Here is a 25,639-nt window from a genome sequence, read left to right on the forward strand (position 1 = left end):
TGTGACTAGGCCCTCTGCCTGGTCAGGGAGTTTTAGGGACCATCTCTGTCTCCCAGCACTATATTCAACACGCATCTCTATATCCACCTTCTCTATCTGGTTTCTAGGGATCAAACTCAAAATCCTTGTGCAACTAGCACTTGGAGCTAGCCAACACTTTAGCCATCTAAGGCATTTTGTGCATGTGTGAGTGTGGGCACACGTGCCAATTGTGTGTTTTTGAACACTGAACTCCTAATCCATGCTGGCTGGCCTGCAGGCTTCCAGCAAGTCTTTTTTTCTTCACCTCCCATCTCCCCATAGGAGTGCTGGAGTTACAGATGTTCACTACCTCAGCTGGCTTTTTTGTGTATGTTTTGGAATCTGGACTTAGTCATCAGGTGTGTATGGTAAGTGATTTTACTACTCAGCCATCTGTCTCCCTGGCCTCACACGAGTAAATGTTTGTCGGAAATTTCAAGTCAATGAGAAAATCTGAAGGTTTTTTTTCCCCTCCTTTTGTGACAGGGTTTTGCTTTTTGGCTGTAGGACCAATCCTTCCACCCTAGTCTCTCTAAACTGTGATTATGGACACAAGTCACCATTGCCTGGCCTCTAGGGCATTTTTAAAGGTTTCATGATTATTTATATGAATAAACTTTCATTTATTTATTTATTTTGCCTCACATGTAATGCTACAAGGAACGTAAGTATTAAACATTTAGGATGATTAGTTGCATGTTTCAGTTGGTGTGCATGGATGAATGACCACAGTGTGGTGGGTGGGAACGAATTGTTAGGAAGCATGAAGGGGACAGACACTTCATTACTCTTAGAAATTGTCTGTTAGAAAAACTTGTCTACAGAGAAGTCTCTGAGTAAAGGTGGGTTTGTCTACTGAGAACTTTTGTCTACTGAGTTCTTTCCAAGGGGAGCCAGTGAAGAGGGCTGTGAGTAAGTCCTGAGGGTGGGTGTTCCCATTGATTTATCAGTACTGTAACTTTTAGATAGCATGCCTGAGGCTGTGACCGGTAGGAATTTGAGATGGAAGCCATTTTCTTCTGAGCTCTGAGGCCAATCTCTAATTCTTGGGTTTAGGTAGTTCTTGGGAGCTAAAATGGAATCTCCTGGCAGTAGAATATAGAGGCAGAGATGTGAGTGTTTAGTCACCAACAGTTCTCAACCTGTGAATTGAAATCCTGGTGGGTCGAACGACCCTTTCACAGGGGTCTCAGCAGATATCCTGCATATTGAGTATTTACATTACAATTATTAACAGTAACAAAATTTGAATTATAAATAGCAATGAAATCATTTTATGGTTGAAGGTCACTGAAACATGAGGAACTGTATTAGAGGGTCGCAGCATTAGGAGGGTTGAGAATGGCTGGCGCGGATGGAGTCAGACAGTCCACATAAGATAACAGGACTGCAGCTAAATTTCATGTAATTCCTACTACGAGGGGTTAACTCTTTTCCTGCATCCTGTTTACATTGCCTTATGAAATTGAGGCCATGCCCTCATTAGTTTTCTACGTGTGCACATCTGGAAACACAGCTGGTTTGGTGGCATAAGTCTGGTAGAGTGAACAGGTGAGAAGTTCTGGGTTGGAGCCCAAAAACACATGCTTCTCTCTGCCTGTCTTCATTTGATGTGTGCTTTTGATTAGCTAATTGCAGGATTTGGGATTAGAAATAGTCTTCCTCTAGAACTTTGGGGTATTTATTATCTCTTAGCTGTTATTTGAAAAGTCAGCTGATCTGATTCCTGCTCCTTTATCATTGGACGCTCAGAAGAATTTTCCTTTCCTCCTTAATTCTGACATGTTGAGATAGTGTACTTTAATGGGATGTCTTAGCTTCCATGAGGAAACACCATGCCCAAGGCAGGGGGTTCGGTTACAGTTTCAGAGGGTTCTTCATGCTTGTCATGGTGGGAAGTGTGGCAGGCAGAGACAGTGCAGGAGAAGTGGCTTAGAGCTCACGTCTGATCCACAGGCTGTAGGTGGAGGGAGTGAGACTCATTGCATGTGGGCATTTGAAACCTCCCCACTCACCCCCAGGGACATACTTCCTCCAACAAGGCCATCGTCCTAACCCTTCCAAACAGTTCACTAACTTGGGACCAAACATTCAAATGTATGAACCTATGGGAGCCTACTCATTTGAACCACCACATGGAGATTATTAGTCTTCTCCATAGACCAGAAATTAAAAAAAAAAAAAAAGGAAAGAAAAGAAAGGAAAAAAGATTGTTTTGTTCTAAGCATTCCTTTCAAAACCATAATTCCATGAGGTTTTCTTAGTAGGGTTTCTCTGTGTATCTCATGCGGGCCTTTAACTCATTGTGGAGCTGAGTCTGGCCTTGGAACTTGCAGCAATGCTCCTGCCTCAGCTTTTAAGTGCTGGGTTTTCAGTTTTGTGCTACTCTGCCTAGCTATACTTTACTATTTTCTAATACTGCTATCTTCTAGTGTATATCTTCACCTTTACTTTCTAATTTTTCTACTGAGCTATTTAAGTTTTTAATATTTTTCCATTTTATTTTAAAAACAAACAATTGAATATATATATTATTTCTATATTATACTATAAATATATTAGTCTTAATTTTAAAACTTGTTTATCTGAATAATTTGTCTTCTCTGGTTGCTTTTCTTCTTGCATGGTTTTGGCCTCTTCCATACTTTAGAAGCTTTGTTCAGATGTCTTGTCCTTGGAAACTGGTACTTGTTTAAGAGCAGAGAAGTAGAGAGCTGGCTGGGAATGGGAAAGGTGGGCAGCTATTGTTCTGCCAGGCTTATCTGGCCTGGCCATTTGCTGACAGCCATGTCTTGGAGGAAGTGACTTGTTGTGTCGTCTGAAGGGAGTCCTGGCTTGCCACTGTCCGGAATGTTGATTAAAGCCACCAGGCTAGGGCTCTGGTTTTCTCTGCATAGGCTACTAAATTTGAGACCATGCCTTCCCCTCTCACCACTGCCTTCCAGTTCAGAGACCATCTCTTAGCCTCGCTGGAAGATTTCTTTGACCAACTCCCTTTTGATGGCCATGGGCTTGTCTCTTACTCTTCCATGCAATTACTATAGTTGTGGAGATACTTATAAAACAGTCTGTGCGAGTCAGTAGGACAGAGCCCAGAATTAGTTTCTTGCATAAGTGCTGCATGTGTACTTTGGGGTTGGTTTGACACTGAAGCTCATTGCCTCTTCTGTGCAGCATGGAAGGTGGTGTGTGCTGCAGCTCCTAAGTCTGTAGTCCTGCCTCGCCTCCAGCACTACACAGGCTCAGCCTTTTCTTTGATTGTTGTTGCTTTTGGCTGGTGGGAAAAATGTTTTATTTGTTTATTTACTGGTAAAACTGAAACGTATATTTCTTTTGAGAATTGCTATTATAACATTTGCTCATATTGACATAAAATTTTTGTTTGGTTATGATTTTTTATATTTAGTTTGAGGTTAGGTATGACAGTATGAGAGGAAAAAAATTAAGTGGTATCATCTAGGGCTCTTATGTCCTTTTCTCTAATTGTTTTTTGGCCCTGAAAAACAAATTTGTTTTGTCTGCTATGAACTATAAATAAAATGGTTCTTCTTCCTTTCTGCATTAGCAGGTAACAGCTGTGAGCACGCTATGCTGTTAGATGAGAATTCTACTTTTGTCTTCTAATCTAGAAATGAACACAGAAGCAGAACAGCAGCTTCTCCATCATGCCAGAAATGGCAATGCTGAAGAGGTGCGCCGGCTGCTGGATGCCATGGCACGGACGGAAGTTGTTGCTGATATCAACTGCAAAGGTGGGCTCCCGATGCTTGCTTGTTACAAGCCTCACATGTATTTAATCTTTTCGATCCTGCCCATGATAAATCTCACTCCCCTTTCCTTGGAAGAACTCCCCACAATATTGTGTGAAATAATATTATACCGTATACCTTCTAAGGTAGAGAGTTGAGATCCATAGAACTTTACAAGTTATGAGGTGATCCTGGGTATGCATTCTCTGATAATGTCTTTATTTTTCTTAGCAACACTGCAGTTGAGCCAGGAGGTTTGAGTGACTGCTGTTTGCCCAGCAGGTAAAATGCTGTGATCTCCTTGGGAGAGACTGACAAACTCCCAGCCTCATTGATGTTAGCTTTCTAGATTAACAGACCAGGCTAGACCACTGCAGAATAGGTTCTGGGGTGTGGAGGCCCTGTGCATCCCCAGAGGAGGATGGGTGACTCGTTTGAAGAGTAGCTTCTTAGAGATGGATTCAGGTGATAAGTGAAGGACTGCATGGGATGTAACCAGGTGAAGATAGAGAAACAAAACTAGTATGAGACATAATTATGGCTGGGACATTTTAGCTTGGCTCTTGTAATCTGGAGGTTCCCTGGTGGCTGTCTGAAGGCTGGAGAGCCAGGGAAGTCAGAGCTGTGCTTTGAAGAACCTGTGTGTGTGTGTGTGTGTGTGTGTGTGTGTGTGTGTGTGTCTGTCTGTCTGTCTGTCTGTGTCTGTGTCTCTCTGTCTGTCTGTCTGGCCGGCCACCACTGAGCTCCAGCCCTGGGCACAGAGTCTGCTTTGATGCAGTAGATGATAAGATAGCTGGCCTGCTGGGGGAATGCTTTCCTCTTGTCTGTGAGCTTGTCTGGTTTTTGTGCCCTCTGAAGTTAATCTCACTGGGCTTGTGCTCAGGAACTATATATTCTGTACATCTATTCTCCATTCATTTCTACAGTTCCTCTGTCCCTGCAAGGGCTTGTGTATAACCCATATGGAAGGCAGAGCCGGGGAGATGGAGATGTGGATGTGAAGTCAAAGGCGTGGACATAGGAATGGAAAGGGCTGTGAGAGGAGACCCCAGGCAGACAACAGAGCTTCTGAAGGGAGGGCTGTCAGGCTCTCTAGAGGAGCCAGGCTGACAGGCTCTGTTGCCTTATAACAGCAGCTGTTGGTTGGCTACCATGAAGCAGTCGGCAGGTTCACAATGGCTACCTCACTCTGGACAGACCAGGAGCATGGTGACTGCACCTTGCAGGAGGCTGGATGCCTTAGAAGTACCAATTTGGTGCTGATAGCTTGGAGGATTCCTGGACTGCTGCTGGTCTTCAGTGTACATTGAAGCTAGAAGAAGTGTACATTGAAGCTGGGTTTTGATATTGGTGAAGGGTTGTGGCAATAGAGTAGATGAACTTGCCAGCAGGAAAGAAGGTATGCAGGCAAAAAGCAAAACATTTAATTTCTTCCACCACCTTTTGTGTGGAAGATACCTCTCATATTTAGAGTGAGTTTTCCCAGTTCAGGTAACTTGATCAAGAGTTTTATGAGAGTATCCAAATGGCTTGCTTTTTAGTTGATTCCAGATTCAGTCAAGTTTGATAACTAAGATTGACCATTGAATATATTCCAGAGATTTGAGAGACCAGAATTCAGGGCTTGTAGTTGAACAGTGCCTCACTGGATTTAGTGACAGCATTTTTGATGACAGTTGAGGACAGTGTTAATGTCAAGGTAGGCAATAGGCTGAGGCTGCAGCAGGCGAGTAGGTGGTAGCTTGGAATGATGGCGAGAGCAAGGAAGGAGAGAGTGGAAACAGAAGAGGGTGTGTGGTTACTGTCAGTAATGTTGCTTGGTTTCGGCTGGTTACAGAGATGGTAGAGGCTACTTGTTCCTTCCTATGAGAAATCAAAGGGGAGAAAGTGAAGCTAGGGAAGAGAGGGTCAGAGGAGCCAGAAGGGCTGTAGTCTAAGAGGGTTACCAGGCTCTGCTCTGCAGGGTGGGTGTGGCTAAAGGAGAGGGCACTGAGGGGGCGAGGTTGTTGCTAGGAAGGGTCTGTGAAAGCTTCTGGTTTTGCTGTGGTGCTAAAAGATGAAGTCATTGTTAGCAGGTGTGGTGTTGTAGGTAAGAGATGTCAGTAGTTATTGAGGGGTGGGAGAGGCTCCTCAGCCAGACATCATAAGAAGGACATCAAGCCAAAGTGTGGGGCTTGATGCTGTGGTGCCCCAACTCCTCAGGGTGTTTTTATTTGTCTTCACCATTGACTATAACCTGGGATTTTATAACCAGCTGTGACAGAGATAATGATAGTGACATCAGGGTTCAATGTTCATGCCAGAAGGGGAAATGGGAACCATTTACATGTGTAAGTGATGAAAGACCTGCATGGACAAGCTGAGGCCTGACCTTCACGGATAAGTGAGGGGTTGGGTTTTTTGGAATGGCTTGCTTTCTTTTTTAAAAATAAATTTATTTTTTATGTATGTCATTGGTTTTGCTTGCATGCATATCTGTATGAGGGTGGTGGATCCCTTGGAACAGGAGTTACAGACACTTGTTGGTGCTGGGAATTGAACCTGTGTCCTCTGGAAGAGCAGCTAGTGGCTTTTAATCATTGAGCCATCTCTTCAGCCCTGAGAATGGCTTTCTATGATCATAGTGGCACCAGGTCTTGGCCCTGACAGTGGATACTTGACATTGAGCAGAGACACAGTTCATAAGAAATGATGGGAGTGGACTGCAGATGTAGTTCACTTGACACAGTGGTTGTCTAGCATGTATAACACCCTAGGTTCTATCTACAGCTCTATAGGAACAGAGCATGCTGCTGCATGCCTGCACATGGGAGATAGAAGCCTGGGATACATAAGATTCAGTTTCAAAAAAGGTGGGAGAGGACTGCCAAGATTGATCAAGGGGGTAAAGTTGCTTGCTGACAATCCTGACAACCAGAGTTGGTTCCTGGGACTGATATAATGGAAGGAGAGAAGAGAACTGACTTCTCAAATTGTCCTGTTTTCTACATGTGTGCCATGGCATATACATACATACCCACACACACACATGCACATGCACATACAAATACATGCATACATACAGGCACACAAATACATGCACATATACAGACACACACATGCACACACAGACACACACAAATACATGCATACATACATACACACACACACACACACACATACTTGTACACAGTAAATAAATGAAATAAAATAGAACTGAGGTGAAGTGAGAACCAGAGATTAGGGAACTTGGATGGCCAGGACATCCCTTTGGATGGTGGCAGAATATACAATATTGAGAAGGACTGTGTTGGAAACATTATGGTTTTCTGGGAGACTTGGCAGGCAGTAGGTAAAGCATTTGCTGGACTTGTGGCTCAAATGGCTTGTAACATGAATGGAACATTTCTTGACCAGGGCCCTGAGCAGACTTTTGTTGTAGGGGGTCAATACATGGCTTCTCCTTGGTGAGTGAGAAGCCTGCTTATGAGGTCACTAGGGAAAAGCTAGGTTTTACTGAAGAAGGAAGACAAAAGATGTGCTAAGTGCAGTAACCCGAGGAGTTCCACGGGGCTCTTAGGAAGAAACAAATGCAGCATGGTGAATGGTGACAGACACAGGCCCTGGGGCAGCTGAGTTTCACATAGGTCGATTCAAGGAGTCATTGGTCTGGTGTAGACACAGCAGTTGCAGCTGAAGATTGTGTGGGTTCAGAACTAGGAATCTGGGGGCTACAGTACATGGTGACTGTGGGGTCCTGAGCTCTGCTGGATCATCTAGCTGTTGCACTTTGGGAATTTGACAGGGCTGTCCTTTCTGAAGCCTGGTTTAGATTCTGGTAAGCTTTTGAAGTTATCTCAGTTTTAAGCCCAGTAGACTGTTCTTTATCTCTTTTGCCTAATAGAATTATAGAGCTTTCATTTCTGCTGCTTGTGTTAATACCTCTCGTCAGCATTGCTGTTTGGATCTGATAGTTCACTGCTTTTAACATTGGTTTTCTAGGTGTACTCTGGTAACCCAATCTTCTCATTAACTGAGATTGTATCTGAAGTCAAAGATTCTCTTGTAAGTCATTGTCTGGGGTGAGCAGTCTGGCAGCTGCTGCAGGAACACTCTAGCAGTTGCCACTCTGCAGGGCTCTCCACCACCTCGAGCTCCCCAGCCCACCCTGCCTAGTGGCACAAGGGTTCAAAGAACTGATGGTGGCAAGGTGGATACAGACTAGCCTCTGAGGGCCAGCAGGCTGATGGAGATTGGGTAGTTGGGATCTAACCCTGCATGGATGCTCTTTCTTTGAAAGGTGGACATGGTGAGTCAACAGGTGGCATCCAGTCAGGTCCTATGGGACCCAATTCACTGCACTTTTGCAGTTCTTACTGTGGTAATGTGTCTCACCTCTCATCAGCAGTATGAGAGCTATAAGCCAAGGTACTTGTTAGAAAGAAATCCAGTTTATTGAAAACTAAGTAATAACTAAAGATACCTTTTCCCCTGTTTTTAGGAAGAAGTAAGTCTAACTTGGGCTGGACACCTCTTCACCTGGCATGCTATTTTGGACACAAACAAGTGGTCCAGGATCTGTTAAAGGTCTCTGTATAGCTTTTTTAATGACTGTAATTCTGTGGGAATCCTCTGATGAAAGTCTGAAAACACTGAGCCACAGTGGTTTACTCAGGCAACAGCACATCCTCAGACACTTAGTTCTTCTTTGCTAGATACATGAATGAGGCTAGTTTAACAAGTTATAATTCAAGTTTCTAAACATTTCAGTGTTACATGATTGGCTTTTTAAAATAGTAAAGTAGAGATATTAGTAAAGAGAATTTTCAGTTTTGCAAGTATGATAGTTACAGAAAAGAAGCGAAGCACATCCTAAATAATTAAAAACTAGCATCAGAATCTCAAAAAAGACTTAATGAGAGCCAAGGCCTCAGATGCCTCTCCTGGTAATTTTCACAGAGGGATATTTTTGAGATTGGGTTACATTGTATACTTAATTTGTGCATTTAAGCTGTGCCGTCTCCTTTAATGTGAACACTTAAATATTGATGATCTAAGAGATGCTTTAGGTCCAGAGTCAGCTCTTCATACAGTCTGTCTACTGGTAGAGTGGAGTGGAGTGGAGAGCTTAAGAAAAGCTGTGTGCTCTCTCATCTGCAGAGTTTACCTCTCAGGAAACCTGCTTCCTTCAGCTAAGAATCCAGTTTACCTTCTGTGGCAAAAGCAGTGTTAAGTTATTTTAATTTTTAAAGCACTTAAGAATTCTTTGGGTTTGTGTGTGTGTGTGTGTGTGTGTGTGTGTGTGTGTGTGTGTGTATTTACTAATGTGTGAATGCCATTTAAAGTTTTCATGTTTACTAGGCTGGTGCAAAAGTGAACATGTTAAATGACATGGGGGACACGCCGCTGCATCGAGCTGCCTTCACAGGACGAAAGGTGAAAGACCTTCTATTCTTTGGTTTGAAGCGAGATGGTTGGGAGAGCAGTCACTGCTGTCTGTCAGCCCTTCCCACTATCCAACTCCTGGGAACCTCAAGAATTCATAGAGAGGGCTTTGGTCAGAAGGGCTTATGGGTCAGTGAGGTTGAACACAAAAGCCAGGAACTTAGCTGCGCTGTTCCTGATTGGACATGCTCAGCCTCCCAGGCTCTCCCCAACCTTCCCCCCACCCCCACCCCACCCCCTGAATCCCCTAAAAGCAAAGTCTGACTCACATTGTCTCAGTTCATCTTGGGGAAGTGCACATTTACACAGTTGTGTGGCCATGATATGACCAGTTTTGGAACATTTCTATGACTCCTCTGAGTTTCTTAGATCCTCTATACATTCATTCCCTGTGCCTGCCTAACTTCCAGGTTACTTTTTTCCTGTCTAGTTGCCTTTTCCAGACATTTCTTATCAATGGCAACACTTGTACCACAGTGATAAGGTTCATCTGTACTACAGCATGCACCAGTACACATGTGTACAAGCATGTGCACGGTATGGGGCATGGAGCCAGAGCAGGACTTCTGTGTGCTGTTCTGTCATCCTGTTCCTTATTCCTTTGAGGTAGAGTCTCTCACTGACCCTAGAGATACCATGACAGTCAGCAAGCCCCAGCAGTCCTCTTGTGTCCTTATGGTGTTGGGGTGACAGGCTTGGATGCAATGGTGCATGACTTGACATGGCTTTGAACTGAGGTGTTTGTGGCTACACAGCAGATGATTTTTCCTGCTGAGCCATTTCCCTAGCTCCCGTGGTATGTCTTAAAAATACGTACTGTAGTATTACAAGTGTTTCCCTCGCACCCGTGCATCTGCATGGCTTAGTGGACAGCCAGTGACTAGGTAGCAGTGTGCTCAAGAACTCAGTCTCCTGGGCTTCTGCTTTGTCTGTGTGAGCCTAGGTTGGGCAGTGCTCATCCCTTTCTCACTTTGCTTCTTCCTGACAGGCCCACTCTTATGTCTTTTGCACATGATGGTGTTCCCTAGTATCTGGGACTGTATGGGAAAATACCATTTCTCTGCAGGTTCTTTTGTTTCTAGGATCTCCCTGTTAGGGCAAATGACAGAACAGCCCAGTGCTTATGTGGTAAGCTCCAAAGATGTCTGTACCCTAATCTTTGGTATGTGTGAATATGTTTGGTTTCAACGTTGTGCATGGAACTGAGATTGCTACTCAGCTGCCTGAAAGCTGGGCTTTGCAATCCCAGGAGTCTTTAAAACGGTGAGAGGGAGGGAGAGAGAAGAAGAGTTGATTGAGAGAGAAATTTGTCCAGTTAGATGCTATGCTTCTGGCTTGCAAACTGTAGGAAGCAGCCATGAACCAAGGGATGTTGATGGCATTTAGAAGCTAGAACAGCTGGGGAACAAATTCCCCAACAGAGCTTCTGGAAGGATCCCATCCTTCACTGCTTTGACTTCATCCAGTGAGCTGCATTTCAGAACTAATAAAGTGTGGAACTGTAGGATTAATTTCAGTGTTTTAAAACTCCGGGTTTGTACTAACGCAGTAATAGAAAGCTAATTCTCTGTTGGGGAAAGCAGCCTTGTGCTGCATGTTCTGTGGGTTTATTTCCTACTGGGGTTGCTCTTTTTACTTAGGATGCTTTTTTTATCTGTTTACGGTACTGTGGGTCTGTGGGTCCCTACTGGACACCCAGGACCATGACATGGTTCATGTTGGTAATTTTGTCCAGTGCGGTTTCTTTTCAGGATAACCATTCCCTGAGCTAGCAGCCAGAAGTCACCTCATCCCAAATTTTCATAATTCGCTCTATTAAAAAGGAAGTCACCTGGTGGCTGTGCTTCCTGTGAGCACATAACTGTTTACAGACTTTTGTCACTTAGAGAACATGTCACATGGCTCCACAGTTCCATCCTTCTCATGTTTTATGTCAATCACCAGCCACCCCCTGCATGTTGGGCTGTTCTGAATGAATCCCTTCTTGCCTATTGGATCATAAGTTGATACTTGTAAACCAGATGTGAAACCTTAACCACAGCTGAGACAGACACACATCGTGTGACCCTTGCTGAGCCTTAGGTGTGACTTCTTACGATCTCTCGTCATGGCCCTGGACTTCTCATCTTTTTCTAGGAAGTCAGAACATTCTGTTTCCATTTCTTTCCCTCATGAGCCATATCTATTTCTAAAGTGAGTCTCCCCAAGTTCCTTATTCTTTTCTGCTGGCAGGAAGCTATCCTTTGCCAGGTCTGTCTGACCCAGTTGCATTAGAGTTACTGCTGTGTGTATCTCAATCCTCCAGTGAGGCTTTGCCAATACTGCTCCCAAGGAATTGGCACATTTCATGTTGTCCTGCACAAATGTGGTGCAAATCTCAGTGCCCACCCCTGATCACTTAGAGCCGGTCAGGTCATAGGTCATCCTCTGTGCTGCCCACCCCTGATCACTTAGAGCCGGTCAGGTCATCCTTTGTGCTGCCCACTCCTGATCACTTAGAGCCAGTCATGTCATCCTCTGTGCTCAGCTGTTTCCACTTCGGGCGTTTCTACTTTTTTTGAACTCTAATATGTGAACATGCTAAATTGGACCTTAGTCTAAAAATCCAACTACAATCAGGTAATATTTAGCTAAAATAGGTGGTTATGTTCAAATATTAAGCTTACATATGTAATAATTAAGTATAATTATATTAGATAAAAAATTTAATTTCTAATTGTGCTCACAAAACTATAAATTATCTTATAATCTTTTATCATGAATATAATTTTAAATATTTTATAAACTTGAAATTAAGTAATTTTAAATAAAATATTGAGTTAAAAAAACAATTGTACAAATTTTTTAAATCCTTGTACTCTGAAATAAATAAAATTCAGCTGCCAAAATTTAAGGAATGCATGTTTGTCTTTTCTTGGTATATTAGCGACCCCTAGTGTCCTATACTTGAAATCAGCATAACAATTATTTCAGTGATCTGTTTGGCATTTGTTCCTGTCTTTATTTTTCAGAGGTATTCATAATTTTAGAGTTTTTATACCTTTTATAAATTGCTTAAAATAGTGACCTAATAAGTATAGTAAATATTTGGATTGTGACACTGGCCTTCATTTTTACTAGAATTCAATAAATTTAAAATAAATGCTTTCCATGTACTGTCCCTTAGGTGTTGTATATCCTAACAGACAGAGTGATATGTGATCTGAAGTATATGTAAGGGTTCCCTGTGCCTAAGATGTGTCATACATCACCAAAAATTGACTATGTTGTTTCCCTTCTTGGAAACAGAGCTGTCTGTAAACAGAGATGGGCGTATTGCCTTTTGTTCTTGGGAAGCAGCTGAGGTGCGGATCGGTACAAAGCAGCTCTGTACTATGGGATAACTCCTGTGGAAGGGTGGAGGTGTCAGGAATGGACAGAGGCTAGGTCAGCCACTGTGTGGAGACACCTGCTCTGGAGGTGTGACTGCAGGTCATGCTTCATAGCTGCTGTTGGTAAAGCCTGCCTCCAGCCACTCCCCAAACCTGCCTCAGATCACATTCCTCCAGGGGACTTTGGCAGTGATTCAAAGCCTCTCGTACCACCCACCTTTGTTTAGCTTAGCTTAGGTTTACTTCTTCATCCATTTGTGGGGCAGCAACTTCAGGATGCCCATGGTCCTCTCCCAGGAGGAGCATCTGTGAGAAGGCTGCTGGACCATGGATACTCTGGATGTACAACTGAAGCAGCTCCTTGTGGCCTGTTGTCCATTCTGGATTCTTTACCTTTCTGACAGGTTTCCTGGAGTGTGACTCGGGCTCTCAGCCCTGGTCACCCGTCTGCTTGCCTGCTTGCTCTCACTGGACATGACCATGCATAACGACATATGCCTGTGATCCTCTCCCTGAGGAAGCAGAGGCAGGGTTAAGGATTCCAGGCCAGATAGGAGTATACAGGAGCTCTCTGCCTCAAACAACAAATGGATAAACAAGTAGCACACGAGAGTGCAAGGTTGTCAGGGCTTGTGTGTGTGTCTCTCTCTATCTGTGTGTGTGCACTGGGAACTGAATCAGAGTCACACATGCTAGCTAGGTGTTCTGGACAGTGTTTCCAGATACTTGCTTCTTAAATTTTTTCCCGTTCATTTATTTGTATGTATGTGTGAGGCACATGTACTTCTGCCCTCAATACACATGGACGAGTTGGGAGACAACTTGCAGAAGTAGTTTTCTCTTTATACCATGTGAATCCTGGTGGGAACTCTCTGGTCATCAGGCTTGGCTAAAATACCATCTTGTCAGCCTGCTATTTGCTCCTGAGAAAATATCCTGGCATTAGCCACTGGTCTGAGAAAAACTGACTGATATGGCAGGGTCCCTTGATTCTTCCTAAGACTGAGCCCAGCTCCTCTAGGTTTGTGTCTTAACGATGCTCTAGTTAATGGGTAGACACTGGGAGGCTCCATAAATGCCCAGTGGATGAGGAAGAGCTGGAAACGTATCCTGCTGTCTGCGTGAATGCAGGCTGCCCTTGATCTTTTTCCTGATTGGGATAGGAAAGAATAGGTTTTCCATATCAGTTGCTGTGCACCATGTCTTACGTATCCCTTTCCCCAGCAAGCAGCACGTGAGGCAGAGTGCCTGTCATCGAGCCTGTTGTATTTGGTTGAGTTTCTGGAAGTCCCTTGTTGTTCTTTTCTTTGTATCTGGTGTCCATGGTTGTGGTGGACAGGTGAGTTAAGTGGACACATGGTAGGAAGTGCCATTAGTGCACCCCCACTATTGTCCTCTCCGTGATGTCAGTGTCCGATGGCTGTTGTTCTGTAAACTGCTGTGGGACAGCACTTTCCTGGGGATACACAGCACACATGTCTTCTTGCCCCAGATAGGGAGCCCACCACAGGCCAAAATACGCGTACCACCAAAATCCAACTTGACAATCCAATGATATTTATTGGGGTTCCATACAGAAGCAGAAATGACTCAAAACAGCTGCATCACTGAAAGTCCACTCCAGCATGGGTGACAGTTCACAAAGCTGGGAACCTGTGCAGGCTGTAGGCAGCTCAACAGCTTAGAGAGTATCCTTCCTAAGTGACTGGTCTAAACCTGTTCTAGGCAGCTCGGCTAATACCTGCTGCTTCTAGGAAGCTGGTCTGCTCTCAGAGTCTTTTTTCCAGTTGTCAGAGAGGGACTCGACTTTTATTCTTTACTCTGACAGAGAAGGGGCTAGTGAATCTGGTCAGTTTTAGGGACTTTCTGAAGTCCTGAAGTTTCAGGGCCTATTTTGAGTTCTTTACCTTTCTATTTAAAGAGCTTCCGGCAGGATGGAATGTTTAGTCTTGGAGGAAACCGTTAGCCAACAATTACTGGTGATCAAAGCCAGAGTATTGAACATGCTGCACAGTGCTCTACTGATAGACCCCTACCCTTTCTCTTGGGTTTTAAAGATGGCAATAACTTTGCCATTCTTTTCTACATACAGTGTGGCTTTTGGTTTGCCCTGGCTAGAGACTGGAAGGAGGCAGGGTTTTTTTTGTGTTTGTTTGTTTGTTTGGTTTGGTTTGGTTTGATTTTTCGAGACAGGGTTTCTCTGTGTAGCCCTGGCTGTCCTGGAACTCACTCTGTAGACCAGGCTGGCCTCGAACTCAGACACCCGCCTGCCTCTGCCTCCCAAGTGCTGGGATTAAAGGTGTGCGCCACCACTGCCCGGCAAAAGGAGGCAGTTTTAAGGCCATGGATGCAACAACCAATTTGTCTGCACCAATTTTACATAGAGGGACTGGGGAAAGGCCAGCTGGTTATGTTTGTGTATACAGTGTACACACTGAGCCCACCTAGGCTGGGTCAATATTTATTTTTCTTTCAACAAAGGGTCCTGATAACACTTCTTGTCTATCAGTCAGCTTAGACCTTATATGTCACAGTCCATGCTGTGTTTGACTGTTCTCCTTTCCTAAGAGTGCAATTACTTCAGAAAGTGACCATTTTGGGAACAGCCTGGGAATAGTGTAAGATCTTAACAGAAGTTAAGATTTTGGCTTCTCCTTTAGTGAATAGTTGATTAGATAGTCCAAAGTTGACTCAGTTACAGAAACTGGCTTAGGTAAATACTGTGTCTTACATTTCCAGCTTCTAATCATAGCAATCTTTGATAGCAATTGAGCCATTCTTAGACAGTCCTTAGCAGTATGGACAAGTGATGACCCCAGTATGAAATGGCAAGATGTCCCAGTTACCACAGACTAACGTATCTGAGCATGCTAGATTGGATAAAGTATGAAAGGCTAGAAAATGCATGAGGTAATTGTACCGGAGGTAATTGTGGATATGAAGTATGCAAGCCTCACCAAGGAGCTCTCTATGAGTCCTCACTCACGGTCTGGGCCTCTGTGAGAGACTGTTGCATGTGAGTTCACTGATGGAAATGGGAAGCAGTGTTCTAAGCATTTGTGGTCAGATCTGACCAAGTGGTTGACGTGATGGTCCAGCAGGAGGGTCAGAGAGTCAAGGCTGGGCAGACTGAGAGTTAGTGACAGACCGTGGCCTTCTGAGGCAGTGAGTAAGTGGACAGATAACAGCAGGTAACCTCTAAGCACATATTTTGTCATGGAATTCTTTTTTTTTTACTGTGTTTGGTGCTGTTGGAAGGCCCTAGAGCCTCATACACCCTGGGCAATGCCTTCCATTGAACCATACCCCCAATCCCACGTAGCCCTTTTGTCTGTAGCTGGCTCATCTGTCCTAGACCTGCCACAGCTGAGCTGACCTCCTGATTTCCTATACTCTTGAGTAGGTAAAGTATTACCCAACATCCATTATTCCTTCTTAGAGTAGTGAGTGACACAGTCTAGTTTTCTAATCCTAGGTGGGTCCTGAGAGACACAGTTAACTGAGGAAAGAGGCTTTGCCAATTTTGCCAGTATATTGATTAAACATCTGAGTCAGTTAGTATTCAACATTCTTTAATTCTTCCTATGTGTGAGGTGTACACATTGTTAATTTGAAAGGCCATCTAATATTAAGACACTTTATAATGAAAAACTGGTGACCCTCCAACTGTCCCTTGTGGTTCATATCAAGAACAAATTCTTTTTGCAGCTCCTTGGGTTTTTAAACATTTTTGTTTATAAATAAAGTACTTATATTACTGATTCTTGTATTTCTTCTTAAATGTTAGATTTCTATTTCTTTCTGGCAGATAAGCATTATTTTTCTTAATGATTTTTTTATGTATATGAATGTTTTGCTGTCTGTGGAGGTCAGAAGAGGGCATTAGATTCTCTGCAGTTATAGATTGGTGTAAGCCAGCACATGGGTGCTGTGAACCCAAGCCTTCTGCAAGAACAGCGGGTGTTCTTAACTGCTGAGTGGTCTCTCCAGCCCCAGCTAAGCAGTTTAAGTGAATTTCACTTGCCTTTACAGTCTAACAGGTACACACTATATCTTTATCATATCCTTTCTTCAGCCCCTCTCTCATTTCCTTTGTATCCCCCAACATATTCGCCACCTACCTCCTTCTCCTCCCTATCTCCATCTTCATCATCTCTTCTTCATCTTCATCATCATCATCATCATCATCATCATCATCTCCTTTTCCTCCTCCTCCTCCAAATAACTCACCAGTTTCAAGTGCCGCTCGCTCGCTGCCTGTTTAAGCATGGGTGATCAACCAACATCTATACTCCTGTGAAAAAATGACTCTCCTTTCCTCAGCATGTTTTTTCTCTTATTTCTCTCTGCCTTAATCCCTGCCTAGGCCTCCTTACTTTCTCATTCTCTTAATCTGTAACTGGACTTCAGTTAAATGCATTGTTCTGACCATACTAGATTTAGCCACAAAGAGTCCTGTATATGTTTTCTTTGTTACATAATTCATTAGTTTTTTGTACCTAATGCTTTCTTGACTATTCTTCATTAGTTCTGTTTATCATTACATAATGATCATTAAAGTCTTTGTAAGCACTTCAGATTTCTTTCTGCCATTTCTAGCTCAAGCCATATGTCCTGTATAATGCCCTCTTAGCCCAGCCCTCCAGTTCTCTGTCAGTCTGTAGCTGCAGTTACATTGTCCTGGGAAGCCTGTCTACCATTGTCCTGGAATAGAGTTTACATTTCCTGGGTCCCCAGTTGTTTTAAGCACAGTCTTTCAGGGAAAGGCTCCTGGCAGATCAGCTTTTTAAGAATTCACATATTTTAAAATAACTTTTACCATTTTGCTTGAATGATAGTTTGGGAGTCACCTGTTCTGACCTGGAAGGCTTTGGTCACTGTCTTCTAGCTTTTGGTGGTGGGGACATGTTGTAGTAAATAATTAAAACGGCCTCTGGCCAAGCCGACCATCCAAGCTGCAGCGGCTCTGCCTAGCTCAGCCGCCATGTTTCTCGGCCGGAGGCCACATGCATGCGTGCAGCAGCTAGAACTGGCCAGCCGGAAACACCAGCCCTGCCACCCACAAGATGCCAGTGTGAGAGAAGGCTCTGCCAATCTTCCACGCTGTCTCCACAAGGCAGGGCACTGCCCAGACCATTCTGCCATCCATGCGGGCCCAGTAAGAGAATGAGACTCTAATTCTTATAGATTAATCAAAGGCTTTATATGTTTGATAATGATTAATAACAAGATGCCCATACGAAGAGAGTTGTATACCAATTAGCTAACCTAATTATAAGTTTATAAGTTATTCCCCATGAGTGCTCTCCATACTTGTGTGGTTCTCCATCCTCCTATATCTCTGCCCTCTCTAGCTCTTCCTCTTCCTTTTTTCTCTTCCTCTCTCAACTCCTCCTCTTCCTCTCCTTACTCCTCCCACCTTAGCTCCTCCTACAGGGACAAGTCTAGAGTTGTGATTCATGGCTAATTCCTGTGCTGTCTAATCACTGGAAGTGTTCCAGATGAAGTTACAATGAGGAGGAAGCTAAATAATAGGGGCTCACATTGCAGTATTCTTCCCATGGGAAGGTCCAGGCAGGTAAGTCCAGAGCAGGAGGCACACACCTGGGGATTTTGTCTTGTTCTGAGTGTGGCTCAGACTATCATCTGGTATGAGAGCCAGAAAATTCCAGAATCATGTTAGAGGAAGCAAAAAAAGGTACAAGAACAATAGTGTCTCTCTTAGGAGATTCCTAAAGCTCTCTCAGGATACTCATGCCTGTCCCTGTGGCTAGAAGACTCACCTGACCATACTTGTTAAAGAGTAGCTGGGAAGTGGACCTTCAGATTAGCGCATGTTCAGCTGAAAATGCTACTAGCGATGTGAGCATCTTCCCTTGACACAAGTCAGAAGACTTTACGCTGCTTACCTTCAGGCTTCGAATCTGTATTAGTTTTGTTGCTGTATACTGGATTATTGAGATTTAGTGGAGAACTCAGCATAGCCTAGCTATGCTCTCTGCTCAGGGTGGCGTGGGACTGAATTCACTCTGTTAGCTGGACTGTTCTCTTCTGGGGCTTAGAGCCACTTGGAAGCTCACTGGGGTTGTTGGCAGAGCTCACTGAAGTCATAAGACTGGGGTCCTTGCTTGTTGAGAATTGTTTAAAGTTTATATAGGCCACACTCAGGCTTAGCTCCATGGAGATGTCTTTTCCAGAAGTATCCAGCTCCTTCCTCCACCCTATTTTGAGTCTCATACTGTATCCTAGGCTGGCCTGGAACTTACTCTAGCTCAGGATGGCCTTGAAACCATGGCAACCCTGCCTCACACTCCTGAGTACTGAGATTATGTCATGCCTGGCTTTCCAGCCCCTTCCAGAGGACTGAGTCAACTGGTTCTGATCACACAGCACAGTCTCCGTTTACTAAAGTCAACTGTGCTGGCTCTTGTGACCTAATTACAGAAGTAAAAACCAGTCATGTGTCCAGTTCTAACTTGAGTAGAACTTGGCTGTTGATTGTCATTATGGCATGAACTTTGTTGAATTTACGTAGTACAGAAGGCTACACTTTTGTACCTGTTTAAACTGTTTTCTTACAAATATGTAACACGTTTAGTTTATTAATGTCTTGCTCAGGTACCCTATCTTTAAACAGAGCTTGGATAGTAGTTCGTACCTCACAGAGTTTTGAGACTGTTTAAATCAGTGAATGCAGGTAATGGACATGAACTGTAGAAGCGAACTTACAGCTAATTGTTCTTCCAGTTCTAACTCTGTTGTGGATTTTTTCATTTTAAGAAGCGGCTGAATTCATGAAAATACATTCCATAGTGAAAGCATAAAATCCAGTGAAGCTCTACAATTTCCAAATGCCTATTCTAATTGTATAAAAATTCATTGAGTTTTATAACCTTTGAGTCTGGTTAATTTTTGTGTGTGATTTTTTTTTTAAATTTACAACTCACTTTATAGTAGAGTTTAAAAAAAAAACAACATGATAATATTTTTAACAGCATCATTTATAACAGACCAAAAAAATAAAAGCCTAAATTTTCATCAGTTTCTAACAGTTAAGCAATGTATGGCACACCAGCAGGCAATGGAAAAGTCAGCAACAGAGGAATGCTGTATTGGTGCCTATCCAAACAGAACCATGACTGAAAGGAACCATAACATACGGCCAAACACTGTATGTTTCTTTCACTGAAATGTTCAGGTGGCACATCCATACAGACCAAATGTGGATGACTGGTTGTTAGGGCATGAGGTTTCCTGAGGGTGATGAAATGTTCTAATATTTGGTAGTGTGTATGACAGCACAATTCTGTGAGCATATATACTAAAAGCCAAAGAATCCTGACCATTTACAGGGTAAGATCTATGCAATGTAAATTACTCCTTGGAAAATTGCTCAGAAGCACTGTGGGTGTGATATTTTCCTCTCCTTCACCAGAAATGTATTGTGTGATGATGACAGCATCATAAGGGATAAGCGAGGAGTGACTGACAGTGGCTCACAGGGTGGAGCTAGGGCAGCTGGGGACATGACTGTGTTAGCTTTCCTGAGACCTTGACTGTGCAGTCCCCACCTTTAGTGGGTGTTCACTGAGACATGGTACCAGAACAAACAAACTTTAGTCTTCTGACTTATTAGACAAGTTGCTAGAAGTGCTTTCCTGGCCAGAAATAGATGAGGCAAAACATCTTTATTTATGAATAAATGTTCAAAAGTGGCTACTGTTCAGACATAGGGAGAAAAATGGACTGCATCCTTCCTGCATTGAGGGAAGGAGACACTAAGGGGAGCAGAGGGCTGAGGAGGGTAAGAAGATGGAATGGTGGCACAAAGTGAGGGGCTGTAGTCTACTTTACATAGTGTGGGCACTGAGCCTGCTTTGAGCAGGAGTTTGTCTCAGAGTTTAGAAGAATTCCACTCCTTTCAGCTCTCCTGGCTCCCTTTCCAGTCTGGGTCTCGGTGCTGTCACTTAGCTGCATTCTCTGGGATGTTGCTGGTGGTTTGTTAAGTCTCAGGGTTTCTATTTTTATGTTTTGCAGTCTGACAAGCTGAGCGCTTCTCTGGGAGGAGTCAGCATGGTCTATCTCCTGCTGCTTCTCTGGCTGCTTTGATGGTTCTTCCCTTAGAGACCTTTTCCCGTGTTTTTCTTAACATTCTCTTTTCTTTGGAAATGTTCCACCTCAACCAACCAGTCTGTTCCTCTGGCTTCATTTGATCTTCCTAGGGGATTATTTTAGAATCTGTGATTCCGCCCCATGCTTCTCTTAAGGCATCCAGATTCTCCTGTCTGCTGTCTTGCCTGCTTCAGGGCTCTGATGTCTGCATCTATAGGGGAACTTCCCATGCTCCACACTGAAGCCCCGTGCAGTGCCTGCACTAGTGCTCAGTTACTTCACAGTGGGCCCTTCTTGCCTTCTATACTTAGGAGTAGGAATGTCCTCACTGCTTTTTATCTAAGCTTCATCCCTAAGGCATTTTCTTGTCCTTTTAGAAATTCCACTTTGACCTTTAGACTGGGGTTGTCCCAGTGAGTGTCATGATCTCTGTTTCAATTTTGTCAGAGCCTTGACTTTGCAAGGTATTTGCAGTACCTCTCCCAACCCCTAGTGCTAAGATCCATTCCCTACAGGATAGGTTTCCATTCTCCCTTTAGTATTTGGTGTCTAGGAATGTTTTCTCTGTAGAACCTTTTACAGTATTGAATGCATGAGGAAAGCCAATAATTAGAATTTGGGGAGGTACTGAAAGGTTCTCACTGAGGGAAATGTAAGTGCAGTTGGTGTTTCTTCAAGCACCAGGGACACCACCTCAGGACTAGAGAAAGAATTCCAGATCTTGAGGCATGAGGAAGATGACGAATTGTTTTGTATCTGCAGCATTACAAAAGGCAGGTGGCCTTGGATGGGTCACGGAGCAGCACAGTTGGGCTTACAGAAAGTTCTCAACTGTGAGGAGAGTTACTCCGCAGTGCCCCTGAAAACACTTCTGTCTACCGAGATGTTGAAATCGTACCCAACTTGTCTCTCTGGGTGTCTCAGTGATGTCAGTGGGATAAAGGCAGATACCAGTCCCTGAGGGTGCCTTCTGGAGTTCTGGTTTTAACTCTGCACAACACATCTGTATTTTGATACTAATTATTTTTTTCTGAGAGCTTGCTTTCTGCAGCTGGAAGTGGCTAAGTAGACTTGGAGCCTTGATTCAGGAAGTCTGGGGTGGGGGCGGCTCAGATTGTTCAAATGCTATCTTACCCATTTTATTTATTTTTAAAAATGATCTATTTTCATCTTTGAGAGAAGATGTCAGTATGTAACTCAGGTTGGTCTTGATCTCATTATGACCCTTTTTCTTCAGCCTCCTCAGTGCTGGGTTTACAGGCATATGCCTCCTCTTTGTATTTTAAAATTAGACTTTTTGTTTTTTGTTGTAAAGTTCTTTATATGTTCTGTATACCTTGTATGTCTTGTATGTCTCTTACCAAGTACATGATTTGTAATTTTCTTTTTTTCTAAGACAAGGTTTTTCTGTATAGCCCTGGCTGCCCTGGAACTTAACTTTGTAGACTAGGCTGGCCTTGAACTCAGAGATCTGCTTGCCTCTTCCAAGTGCTGGGATTAAAGGTGTGTGTCACCACTACCACAATTTTGTTAAATAATTTTTATCAGGTTCTGGGCTCTTCATTTTCTCACATGAAATATTTTCATTAACCATTACCTCTAAAATGACATGAAATACTGGTGTCCTTAAAAAAATTCCTTTACTAAAATACTACTGCTACTGCTTTTCCTAACTGTTTCCTATATTTCCTATGGCCTTATCTCCTGGATAGAGCAAGGGAAGACGATTGTTTGAGGCCAGCCTGGGCTGCATAGGCAGGCTCAGCTTACTTGGAAGAACTCAGTCTGGAAAGAAATAGGCTGAAATGTCTGAGGTTGTCACATAGTAACAAAGAGAGCACATGTATGTTTGTTTGTTATAGTTTAAACATTACTTAAGTATTTCTACTGTATAAATACTTAAAAATAATATAGGAGATTTTATGGCCTTAAAGGAAGGAGGAAAGTATAGGGTGTTGTGACAAGACCTCCCTGCATATGTTTCAGGGTGAATGTGGCTGCCCTCCCTGGAAGCAGGCTCTTAGGGCATGGCCATGTGTCTGTTGTTTGGGTCTTCTGTGTCACTGCCTAAGGTTGTGTGGTGTTTCATTGCTGCTGGACTTACATGTTCCTCCATTACTGGTCATTTGCAAGTTCCAAAATTTAAACACACAGAGTAAGCACGAGTAGTATTTTCTTTGCTGAATATTGACTTCTTTCAGTGTGATTTGTCCCATTACTCTGCCCACTTTAGAAAATACTTAAAATATTAAAGTTAGTTTTATAAAAATGTAAGTGTTCAAGAAATTCCTATTCTCATCAGGCCATATAAAAATGAATGAATATACTGAATTCTCTCTAAATTGTGATTTTGTTTGCTTATATTAGTTTAATTATGCATTATTTTAATAAAATAACTGGATAATTTACTTAAAAGGTTTTTTTAGACTTATTTAATTCTCATGTTATCTGTGTGAATTTTTGCCAGCATGTGTTAATGTCTACCATGTTTATACCTTTTGGAGCAGGGATTATGAATGGTTATGAGCCATCCTCTAGATGCTGAGAAGTGAACCTGGGCCCTTTCCACACAAGCAACAAGTGCTCTTAACTGCTGAATTGTCTTTTTAGCCCTAGATAATTTACTTTTAAAAGTCAACTAAAGAAATTGGCTATATATTAATTGTGGGTTGGGAATTGTTTAAGTAATAATAGGTTATTAGCAGAATTTTTGTAGACATAATTGATTTGATATGAAGAATCTTACATATTTTTTCTATTTTAGAAATTATAGCAATCACTAATTTGAAAAAGGATTGTTATATAATAAAGTAGTAGCTTGATAAGAACTAAAATAATTTCTCTGTTTATTTAGGAGCTGGTAATGCTTCTTTTAGAATACAATGCTGATACTACAGTTGTAAATGGAAGTGGGCAGACAGCAAAAGAAGCCACCCATGACAGAGAAATCAGGCACATGCTTGAGGGTAAGCATCGTGTTTTGTTTTGTTATTGCTGAGGCCACAGGTGCATAAACACAGCTCTGCAGCACCAGTGTAGATGACAGCAAATCCCTCTGTTCTGATGTCATTACAAAGCCATTGCTTAGTGTCATTTTGTTCCCTCACTCTGCTAGTTACTTGTTGCTGTGGCACTGTAGCTGACAGAAGCAGCCTAATGAGGGAAAGATGTACTTTGCTCACAATGTGAGGGGGATAAAATCTACTATGGCAGGAAGGCATGGCAGTGGCTCCATGGTGCTGGGTGCATGTGGTGGGATTGTTCTTTTACTGTGGAGGAACAGGAAGCAGAGAGAGGGCCAGAAGTGAGGCTGGGTTATGAAACTCAAGGCTCATTTCATTTCTTCAAGGTCCCACCTCAAAGGTTCCATGGCCTCCCAAAACACAGCCAACAGCTGGGGACCAAATGTTCAGATACGTGAGACTAGGGGGACATTTCACATCCAAGCTGTAGCATTTGCTTTATGACTATTCAAATCTTCACTTAAAAAAGAATATAGCTGGTTAAAATTACGTTTTCAGTGCATAACAAATGAGGGGTAGAAAATTCAGACATGGGGGACGTGGTCAGATCAGCTGCTGCAGCGTGGCCATGAAAGTGCCCAGGAGAAGGTGGAGACGCTGCCGAGCTGGACTTGTCAGCCATTCCACAGCAGATTTTGGTGTCCACAGGGCCTCACTGTGCTGTAATGCCAGTATTCACTTCTTGATGGATCTGGTTAATTGCTATGGACAACAGAGATTTAATTGCATTTAAGAAGATGTATTAGCCTTGAATAGTACAGAGAAATTTCTCCACTACAGTTTAAACCAAAACCACTTCTGTGCTTAGGTAAAGGATTAGTCTTTGATGGTCCAGGCTTTGCTGTAAGGCTAGACCAGGTAATTTCTACTTTGCACATAAGGTCTGAAAATTACAGCTGTACCTTTATGCATATCCTGTTCCTCTTTCTTGCAATTCAGAGAAAGGTGATACAACTTTGTACTTAATGGTGTTAACTTTGTAATTATTAGTATTTTTTTTCATATGAAACCTACAGTCTTACTTGTAACAATTTTCTAATCAATTGAAATCTTCTTGCTTATACTATAGTTATAAAAAATAGTGACTATTTGTTAAGCACCTATATTAGAGAATTGTTATCAACCCATACTGCACACATTGGTGGGTTTGAAGTGATCTTTCTTTGCACTGGTCACATCCAGCTGCCTTTAGCTGATCTTCGAGGGTGACACTTTTGTCCCGCATCTTAGGTCAGCACTTTCACTTGAGCTCACTGGTTTCAGTGAATAAGCAGATCCACACTTATCATCTGCCAGTCATTGTAGCATGCAATGGAAGGGTTCATGGCTCATATTGGATATGGTCTTTGCCCTTTAACACATTGTGATCTATCGACAGGTGAGGTAACTGTTTCTGATCCTGTCCTGTCATTTGACTTTTTCATGGGACCCCAGGGCTGAGCTTTTCCTGGTAGACTGGATGTTAGGTTAGTCTGACAGGTGGATTTAATGGTGAGTTGTGAAGACATGCTCTAAGGCTACTCTGGAACCCATGCTGTGCAAGGCAAGGGCTTGTATGACTTCACAGGTAATATCATTTGTCAGCTCATGTGCTCCCAGCCTGGGAAATAGAAGATAAAGACTTAAGTGAGTGATTCTGTTCTGATGAGATCACCTTCCCCAGATATAATGCTACTTGTAGACACCATTAAGTCACCATTTGTAGACTCTAGGAAGTGCTGGGGACAATTCACCATGATGATAGGTAGACCAGAAACCAGACAACTGGGTAACATAAAGAGATAGGAAATAGAGGTATGCATAAGGGAACCACACCTAAATATCTAAAGTGATGGTATCTAGAGAGAGATGATTTTACTTGTGCCAGCTCGTATGCCTCTTGTCTTTCGCTTAGATTATACATATAAACATCTTGTCTCTATCTCATTTATCTTTTAAA

At 42.9% G+C, this 25,639-nt stretch overlaps 1 protein-coding gene across 3 annotated transcripts in view; it reads left to right on the forward strand.

Annotated features, from left to right (window-relative positions):
* Nucleotides 1–25,639, forward strand: part of Osbpl1a (oxysterol binding protein like 1A) — a 173,134-nt gene that overhangs the window by 7,024 nt on the left and 140,471 nt on the right. For all 3 annotated transcript variants that reach the window (XM_028759474.1, XM_028759476.1, XM_028759475.1), the window contains exons 2-5: nucleotides 3,651–3,773; nucleotides 8,251–8,336; nucleotides 9,111–9,185; nucleotides 23,532–23,643. In XM_028759474.1, the coding sequence (XP_028615307.1) occupies nucleotides 3,653–3,773; nucleotides 8,251–8,336; nucleotides 9,111–9,185; nucleotides 23,532–23,643 (394 nt within the window). In that variant the 5' untranslated portion in view covers nucleotides 3,651–3,652. The remainder of the gene's footprint in view (nucleotides 1–3,650; nucleotides 3,774–8,250; nucleotides 8,337–9,110; nucleotides 9,186–23,531; nucleotides 23,644–25,639) is intronic.

Source organism: Grammomys surdaster, unplaced genomic scaffold (assembly GCF_004785775.1).
Source record: "Grammomys surdaster isolate TR1022 unplaced genomic scaffold, NIH_TR_1.0 126298, whole genome shotgun sequence".
Lineage (NCBI taxonomy): Eukaryota > Metazoa > Chordata > Mammalia > Rodentia > Muridae > Grammomys > Grammomys surdaster.